Here is a 9,003-nt window from a genome sequence, read left to right on the forward strand (position 1 = left end):
AGTGGAGGAAGGAACAGAGTCTTGAGATCGGAGAATGCTTCTGCACTTAACCCATTGTCCCAGGGAAAACTGTATAATGTATGTGTTATATAGCGTGATGTGATGTGTACATATTACTTATTAATCTATGTCATTAAGCCCACTCTGATTTAATTAAATTTAATCTTGTCCGGATATGTATTTTACCCAAGAAACAAAAATTAATTAGTAGTGATTTATTAAGTGATCAGCTTATTTTAGTCAAAGTGGCATAATAGTCTCTATGGATATGGTTAGCAAATGAGAAAAGATAAACGAGATGCCTTTGCCGACAAAGCTGCAGGTATGTTTCAAACTAAAATAAACTTTGGTTTAGGCTGTAAATTAGAACCTTTTATGTAGTTTTAATCGTCTCTTTCCAACTTATTTTACTTGCCACTTTGTTTACAACTAAGAGCAACATTATTGGTAGGATTTTTTTCTGAGTCCTTAGCTTATTTTAATATGTTTTTATGTTAAGAGACAAAGCTTAAGAGATAATCCAAAAAATGTAGATTATTGATAGGACTTTTGTTGTTTCTTAGTAAATTAATTGTTTATTTTAATGAGTAATGATATATAAAAGATAAGTTTTAAATAAAACATATAACATTAAAATTGAAAACATAAATAAAATTACAAAGTTGCAACAAGAAAAAAATACAAAAAAAAAATTACAAACTTAATAAATAAAAGCAAACACACATTTTATTCAATTCATAGAAACTTATAAATTATATGTTATTTGGAAGATGTCCAAATTTAGCCCATATATTTTCAATCAAATCATTTTTTAATTGTTGATGAGCTTGTCTATTCAGAATGCTCGCTCGACGATCAATTGTATTGCCGATATTTGTAGGCATATCGACGGAAAATGTATCATCCACATCTTCTCCTTGTTGAAATTCAAAAACGTCATACTGAGTGAATGATGATCGTTCATCTTCGACAATCATATTATGGAGTATGATATATGCTCTCATAATATTTGCTATTTTGTGTACGACGTTGCTAGTAGAGATTCACCACCACAGTAGCATGTCTGCGGGAATCCAAACTCAACCTCGGGTTGCGGAGGGTACTGAGCCGGCGCACCATAATTGATGCTTAACTCAGCTTGGTCCCGACGAATAAGCTCTTTCATTGAGCTGTATCCACTGTCAGCTATCTCCCCACCATACTCCTCTGAATCTGAAGGCTGGCTATAGCTATATTGACGGTCCATTTTAACTAAACCTGAAAAAAACTAATCATATTAGATAGACATCTAATGATCCAGGAAGATAGACAATTTTTTAATAAAAGAGCAACATTCATTTATAAAGTAGAAAGCAGAAATACATAGATAGACATTCTAAGTTATTCATTAATAAATATAGACATTTTAAAAGCAAACAAGAAGGGAATTCATCATGTTTAAGATAATACAAAGTACTAAACACATAAATTTTAAGACATAGTTCTAATATAGAAACATAGAAAAGCTCTAATTCTCAGAAATACTGGGCGAGTAGCTTATTCTTGACAACTTCTTCAGCCTCACTTAGTGATTCTTTCTTGGCTAGGAGTGTGTCTGGTATGGCAAGCTTTGACAGTTTCTCCTTCATCATGAGATCCTCCTTCTTCATTTCACAAATGCTCATATACTCATGATCACCAACAGTGGTGCTTGAAGTTTGTGAACATGTCTCTCCAGCTTTTCGCTTTGAACTCCCACTAGGTTTAGGAGTGTTAAGGCTAAGCCATTTATGCTCATACCTCAACACACACCATGCATGTTCAAGATTAAATTTCGTGTTGTGATCAGAGTAGAAGATGTCATGAGCCACCTTGAGAACATCATTGTTATTCTGACCAGAACTGATATGTCTCTCTGCTGCCGCATATGCACCACAGAATTTGTTGGTGAAGTTATTGATTTTGTGCCACCTCTGCTTACAATGGAGATGCTCTCTTGGTTCACCACTCTCTCTAGCATGAGGACTTGCTGCATAATATCACCTACTCGTTTCCGGAAGGTCCCTGATTTTTGTTCATTTCCAACAACAGCATCCTTAGATGTGTTTAGCCACGCACTTATTAGGACCTCGTCATCAGCTGGAGTCCATTTCCTTCTCTTCCTACAGGCCACTGGTGTGTCTTCACGTACATTTGGAGCGTCGGTTTGTTGTGAACTGAAAGGAGGGATTTCTGAGGCTCCAAAGTTTAAAGTAGAAGGATAACTTTCACAAGGAAAGTTATGACTGTTAAGAAGGTCTACATAACTACGAGACTAACTATATGGATTCCTTGAATCCATATTGATAAGAACAGAGAGAGGAGTTAGAAGAGAAACCGTAGATAAACCGGAGATATATGATACAATGAGGGATGGTTGGGGTTTAATAGGTGAAACTTGAAGAAGCAATAAGTAAGAATAATAAAGACATAACCATAAACTACCAACGTCTAATCAAGAGTTATTACACATTGCACAACCAAAAAGCTATCAAGTAATTAAATTATAAGAGGATTTGGTTTCAAACAAACTAGACTCCAATGACAAAGAACTAACTATAAACATCTCTTCATTCCGACTTGTCAATTTAGTTCACTAACCTTCAATTAAGTTAAAAAAACGATTTCGTTCGAAACCAACTACAAGAACAAACGTACTAAACAACATACTTTTCGCAAAAAGGTTACATATGGTATGAGAACACACCATAAAACTCGAATGAGTGAATCACCACGCATACGTCGTTTTCTAACAAATCTTGTATTCTACCAATCATTTGAAAAATAATGCTATGAGAACACACCATAAATCACCAAGTTACAAACCGAATACTGAGTTACCAAAAATGATAAACCCTATAAACACTTAACTTCTAAACACGAATTCTCAAATCTACAAAGATAACCAAAACACCAAAATCATAAACCAATATAGTGACAATTGAAATCAACGAGAAAGCAAGCTAATGAAACCCGAAAAAATACATAAAGATACACCCTTTGTAATTAATTTACAGAAAATAAACAATTCTTGATACAACATTCCTCAGAAAATGAAAAAGCTCAGGAAAAGAATAAACCTTTGAATGGATTTGCAGAGGAAAAATCAAAAAACAGAGACACGGTGCAAAGAGAAGACCCTTACATTTACTCAAACACTGAAATCCATCGAAGATCAATTGTACTCATCAAGAAAAGGAATCTAAAAATGGCTTCATCTCTGAAATCCCTAAATCTACCCTAATTTTCAATTAGATTTACTCAAACACCAAGCATAGAATCAGAAACAGATCGGTGAACAATCACAAACAAGAAGCATGCAATCAAATCGTCACAATATAAATTTCCAATCAAACCCAAATACGGAGGACTTATTTTCGACAAATAATTCCTATAAATCTCAAAACGGAGGACAGAGGAGGAACACATACCCGATTTCGATTGGATTCGGCTGAGAAGGGTTCGATGGCAGGAGAGATCGGTGTGGATTGAACGACCAGATGACCGTCTGTTTGAAACGCCGACGAAAGAGAGAGAATATGGAGACGATGAGAATGAAATCGATACTGTAAACTTTACTTTCCCCTACTCCATTCGGTAAACTTGTTGCCTTACGCCACGTGCCCCTTAAGGACATGTTCGAAAAGTTCTTAATTAACCGACGGCTCTTTTGTTTTTCCATAGTTTTGATTTAAATTTTGGATGATTATTACTAAGCAACTTCGCTAAGAAATACCGATAATGTTGGTGTAAGCGACAAAAAGTAATAAAAATATTAAAAGAATAAAGATTTTGTATTGCCAATTAACATTTAAATGGTTTTTAAATAAAAGACAGAAATTGCACTCGCTATCCAAATAAAAATACTCAAATTCACCGACTATCCAAAATCACATTCTATTTCTTCTTTTCTCTTCTCATCTCTTTCTCTATCGTTTTCCTAAAAATCTAATTATGTTTTCCCGATAAAAGAGAAAACAAAACTGCATCCATACAAATAAAAATTAAAAATATCCCAACAACATGTGTTCCATCGGCAGAATGAATGACAACCACAGGTCACAAATGAGCTCTACATATGTAAAATCTAATTTATGATGATGATAACTAGAACAAAATAAATCTATAAATTTATATGCAATAGATTCAAAAGAAAACAGATCATATATTTTAAAGATAAACAAATTTGTGTGGATGACACTCGCAATTCAGAAATCCACAAATGAACTTATTTTTATAATAGAAGTCATCTTCGTCTATTATCATTAAGTAATCAACTAAAGATTTGCAAAATTAATCCACTTGTTTAACTTAGTACTATTTTTGATAGATAATTTATCATATTACAATAAACTGAAGACGAGATTTTTGTGTATGAATTAATAAATGTTGAAATCCACAAATGAACTTATTCTTATAGTAAAACATTTGCATCTATGTTTTAAACTAGCCCAAAAGTAATCTACTTAAAAATAAAATTAATCCACTTACTAAATTATTTACCATTTTTAATAGATAATTTATTATATTACAATAAACGTAAGGCGCGAAAGTGTTTGTAAATTAATAAAAAAAAAAATTTAAATTTAAAATTTTAAAATAATTATAAAGTAAATAATCAATCAAATGTCTGAATTATAAAATCACTTAACGCGAGATTTGGTCCAATATAAAAAAAAAATAAAACAAAAGAAGAAAACAAGGTTTTTTGTATAATATCTTACATTTCGTTGAAACTATTGTTTCCAGAAATATTAGTAGTATGGATGCAAATCTTAGTATAATGAAATAAAGTAATATTATTTTCAAGGTCAAAAACAAAACAAAACTGGTTTAACAAGAAAGAGAGGAAAAAAGTCACAGACGGTGGTTGTGTTTCCGGCAACAATTATTAAACCATGTCTTGTTAAAAGTCTGTAACGCAAGATATTGACTTAATTAAACACACACATTTAATCATATTAAAACCGAACACTTTACTTCTTCTCCCTCTCACGTCTCTTTCAATTTATCTCCGATCGCTTCTCTCTCTCTCTCTCGGCTGCCGCAATCCCAAGTTCTCGGGATTCGTGTCTCCTCATGTCAGGCCCTCTCGATTTCGCTAGACCTTGTAAGAAATATCTCATCGTTATCCCCACCGATGATCGCGGTTTTGAATTTTACAGAATTCGAATTGTGAATTGAGTTTGTGAGTTGATTGTTCAGGTTTCGAAGGGTGTTCGAGCAATGATGAGAGAAGAGAACGGAGATCAGACTTCGAAGTTTCAGAGGACGAGAAGAGAACAAGAATCGGCACCTTTAAGAAGAAAGCAGCCAAAGCTTCAAGCAAACTGAGACACTCTCTCAAGAAGAAAGGAAGCAGCGGTAGGAGGAGAAGCACTGATCGGAACTTCTCTCTTACCATTGAAGACATTCACGACGTCGAGGAACTGCGAGCTGTTGATGAGTTAAGGAGCCTACTCCTCTCTGAGAATCTACTTACTCCAAAGCTTGATGATTATCACATCATGTTGAGGTCATCTCTCTCTCTCTCTCTCTCTCTAGTTTTTCATTGTATAGGCATGAGTCTTCGGTTATCTGTTCCAATCATGTTTTCCGAGTTTAGCCTCTCAGACCTCGTTCAGGTTTTATATATGTTTTGGTCGGGGTTCGGATAACAATATTTTCCTGTTTGGTAAAAAAAAAAATATTTCTATCTAAAACTCATTTTTTTTATTTGAATTCATTTTGGGTTCGAACATTTCCGATATCATATAAACATACATTTTAGATACTTATTTTGGCTGCTTATTCGGATTTTTAGGTTAGGATTCTCAGACTTTTTGGGTTTAGTTAACAACACTTCGAGTTCGGATATATTTTATATCCCTACAAGATTCATTCAGATATTTCTTAGCTTGGATCGGATGCAAGTTATTTTTAGCTCAGATCGGATACAAGTTAACACTCCTAGATGATGATGAGATCATGTTGCAGGTTCCTGAAAGCGAGGAAGTTTGACGTTGGGAAAACCAAACTGATGTGGAGTAACATGATTCAGTGGAGACAAGAGTTTGGTACAGACACTATTGTCGAGGTAATGATTTTAACATTAAGTGTTATTTGCGTGTTTGTCTGATGAGAGTTATTTATTTATTTATGTATTTGTGTTCTAGGATTTTGAGTTTCAAGAGGTGGATGAGGTTCTCAGATACTACCCTCAAGGCTATCATGGTGTTGACAAAGAAGGAAGACCTGTTTACATTGAGAGGTTAGGGAAAGTCGATCCGGCAAAACTCATTCAAGTCACCACATTAGAGAGATACATAAGGTATCATGTTCGAGAGTTTGAGAAGACTGTTAGTATCAAGTTTCCTGCTTGCTGCATTGCTGCTAAGAGACACATTGACTCTAGCACCACCATTCTTGACGTTCAAGGCGTGGTACTTAAAAAAAACTACTTCTTTTTTTTTACCTTTGTTTAGTGTTACTAATGTCCTTGCTTACTTTTCAATTTTTAAAATTATGTTTTGCAGGGTTTAAAGAACTTCTCGAAGCCTGCGAGGGACCTCATAATCCAGCTGCAAAAGATTGATAATGATAACTACCCTGAGGTTTGAGCTGGCTGCTATTAGTTTCCTTAACAAAATGTGTGTGTGTGTGGTTGGTTGTGATTAATAATATAAACCATGTGATATGCAGACACTACAACGCATGTTCATCATCAATGCTGGTCCTGGTTTTAAGCTACTTTGGGGATCAGTGAAATCATTTCTTGATCCAAAAACAGTAACAAAGATCCATGTAAAACTACCTTTCCTTTTAACACATTTATTACATATCCACACGTTATATGAAATATTATGTTAGTCTCGTGCCATAAACTGGTGTCCATGTGTTCTTCTGATAGGTTGTTGGTAACAAGTACCAGAACAAGTTACTTGAGATCATTGATGCAAGGTAAATAATTCTCAGCCCTCAGCTTTCTTCTTGTTTGCTTCTCAAGACTCCAAAACATGGTTTAACTCCCTATTCATATTTGGAACTTGTTCAGTCAGCTGCCAGATTTTCTTGGCGGCACTTGCACATGTGCTGATGAAGGTGGCTGTATGAGATCTGATAAAGGTCCCTGGAAAGACCCAGAGATATTAACTGTAAATCAACCTTCCACAACTTATTGTTTACTCTGTGTGTTTGGTTACTCAAATTAACACAAAAATAGAGTAAGCTATGTATCTAACTGATCTCCCACTTGTAGATGGTTCAAAGTGGTGGAACCCTCTGCAGACATGCATCTATTCTAAACAGTGGTTCCCGGATGAACTCATGTGATAAGCCACCTTTTCCCGGGGTAATAGTCTTTACTTGGAAGCTAATTAAACATGTATTTGATAATTTCTTAGCGTAACAGTATTTGTCCACTTTGGCTCAGATTAAAGTTAGTGACACCTCAACAGCGGAATCAAGCTCTGAATTAGAAGAGATGGCTTCTCCAAAAGCAAACAAGGAGAGTCATGTTCCAAAGTTGACTCCTGTTTGTGAAGATGTAAGAGTTTTTTTGTACCTAAAACTACAGTTTGCAGTTCAAAATAACACTTTACTTGAATATCTGACCTTTTTTGTTTGTTTAAATAATATCTGACCTTAGTTGCAGATTAGGACCAATGGTAGATCATATCCTACTGACTCATCAGAGTATGACTCACCAATGGTGGACAAAGTTGTGGATGTTGCTTGGATGGCTAATGAGAAGCCAAAGACTCCACAAGGTAAAATAGTTAAAACCAAATGCTATGATATGTAATGCAAAGTTTCACTGTAGTGGAATGTTGTTGGTGCAGGCCCCAAGGAGTCACCCGGTTTGGGAAAGTTAGGACCGGTTAGTCATATCTTGAGGTGGCTAGCCACATTTTTTACGTTTCTGGTATCTGCGGTGGCTCTGCCAAAGAGTAAAGAACATTCTCAGTCTGAATCTTCAGTTGATGAACCAATCGCTAGAGAGTCTCGTCCTCCACCGGTTTATTCAACTGTCAGAGAGAGAAACCTCGTTGCTTCTGTTGTGAACAGACTAGGAGATCTTGAGAAACAAGTGGAGACACTGCACTCAAAGCGACATGAGATGCCTAGGGAGAAAGAAGAGTTGCTTAATACAGCTGTTTATCGCGTGGATGCGCTTGAAGCAGAGCTCATAGCTACCAAAAAGGTAAGAACTAAAATCTCTCAGTTCCATGTTAGTTTCTTTATACTGGCTGATTGGATATAAAGGGAAATGTTTTTGTTGTGTAGTAACTTGATACTGTCTTTAATGGTTCAGGCTTTACATGAGGCTTTAATGAGACAGGATGATCTTTTGGCTTACATAGACCGTGAAGAAGACGAGAAGTACCATCGGGTAACTAACCACTTCTCAATTTTCTCACTCAATAAACTTGAATTTTGTATTAAATTTATACTAAATGTGTTTTTATTTGTTGAAAAATAAGCAGAGAAAGAAGTTGTGTTGGTGAAGAGACCGAGAGAGCTTGGATTACTATTTTATGAGAGAAGGTGGTGGGCCGTGGCTATGCTTTGTGAGTATGTTGGTAAATTTGTATACACCATATGGTAGAACAATGTTTTATATACAAAATTGAGGTCTCATAGGCAAAATATTTGATACTTTGGGGGAAAGTTCCGGAAGACCTTGTCCAGTAGATATTCATCGTATATCTTTATTCATATCAGAGACCCTTTTCTCTCAGCTCATGAGCAATTCTAACTTATATAAATTAATATATATGTATGGATAATATGACTACAAATTACAAAAAATAATATTTTTAAAATGCGTATGAATATGAAACTTGACCAATTCTTAATCTCAGACAGCTAATTGTGTTGTTGTGGTGGTTAAGCATAAGAGAGAATCAATAGATCAAAATAACACTGTAGATGGCCAAGTATTCAACACAGAAGATTAACAGAGACCGAGAAAATGATTTCACTTACGAAAAAGACCTTAAATCG

General features: G+C 35.1%; 2 protein-coding genes across 3 annotated transcripts; one reads left to right on the top strand and one right to left on the bottom strand.

Annotated features, from left to right (window-relative positions):
* Positions 1–1,514: 1,514 nt before the first annotated feature.
* Positions 1,515–2,320, bottom strand: LOC106297866 (glutathione S-transferase T3-like). Its single transcript, XM_013734018.1, has 3 exons — positions 2,299–2,320; positions 1,961–2,211; positions 1,515–1,850 (listed from the first exon to the last, which is right to left on the bottom strand). Exons 1-3 carry the CDS (start codon positions 2,318–2,320, stop codon positions 1,515–1,517), a joined length of 609 nt encoding a protein of 202 aa, XP_013589472.1.
* A 2,660-nt stretch (positions 2,321–4,980) lies between these two features.
* On the top strand, positions 4,981–8,737 carry LOC106300945 (phosphatidylinositol/phosphatidylcholine transfer protein SFH5-like). Of its 2 annotated transcripts, none has more exons than XM_013737221.1 (14): positions 4,981–5,128; positions 5,224–5,533; positions 5,995–6,094; positions 6,174–6,440; positions 6,534–6,611; positions 6,700–6,801; positions 6,908–6,957; positions 7,052–7,151; positions 7,256–7,348; positions 7,430–7,543; positions 7,652–7,766; positions 7,839–8,200; positions 8,312–8,389; positions 8,484–8,737. In XM_013737221.1, the coding sequence occupies exons 1-14, from the start codon at positions 5,098–5,100 to the stop codon at positions 8,502–8,504; spliced, it is 1,821 nt and encodes a 606-aa protein (XP_013592675.1). In that variant the 5' UTR covers positions 4,981–5,097; the 3' UTR covers positions 8,505–8,737. The 2 variants fall into 2 exon arrangements, with proteins under 2 accessions (XP_013592675.1, XP_013592674.1); XM_013737220.1 differs by having other exon boundaries at positions 4,982–5,128; positions 7,646–7,766.
* The last annotated feature ends 266 nt before the right edge of the window (positions 8,738–9,003 follow it).

Source organism: Brassica oleracea, chromosome C6 (genome assembly GCF_000695525.1).
Source record: "Brassica oleracea var. oleracea cultivar TO1000 chromosome C6, BOL, whole genome shotgun sequence".
NCBI lineage: Eukaryota > Viridiplantae > Streptophyta > Magnoliopsida > Brassicales > Brassicaceae > Brassica > Brassica oleracea.

Coding starts and splice junctions, on each gene's coding strand:
- LOC106297866 (XM_013734018.1), bottom strand. CDS start 2,320: ATGGATTCAAGGAATCCATATA. Junction 2,212..2,298: donor GGATTCAAGGAATCCATATA/GTTAGTCTCGTA, acceptor TTGGAGCCTCAG/AAATCCCTCCTTTCAGTTCA. Junction 1,851..1,960: donor ACCAAGAGAGCATCTCCATT/GTAAGCAGAGGT, acceptor GATGTTCTCAAG/GTGGCTCATGACATCTTCTA.
- LOC106300945 (XM_013737220.1), top strand. CDS start 5,098: ATGTCAGGCCCTCTCGATTTCGCTAGACCTT. Junction 5,534..5,994: donor GATTATCACATCATGTTGAG/GTCATCTCTCTC, acceptor ATCATGTTGCAG/GTTCCTGAAAGCGAGGAAGT. Junction 6,095..6,173: donor GTACAGACACTATTGTCGAG/GTAATGATTTTA, acceptor TTTGTGTTCTAG/GATTTTGAGTTTCAAGAGGT.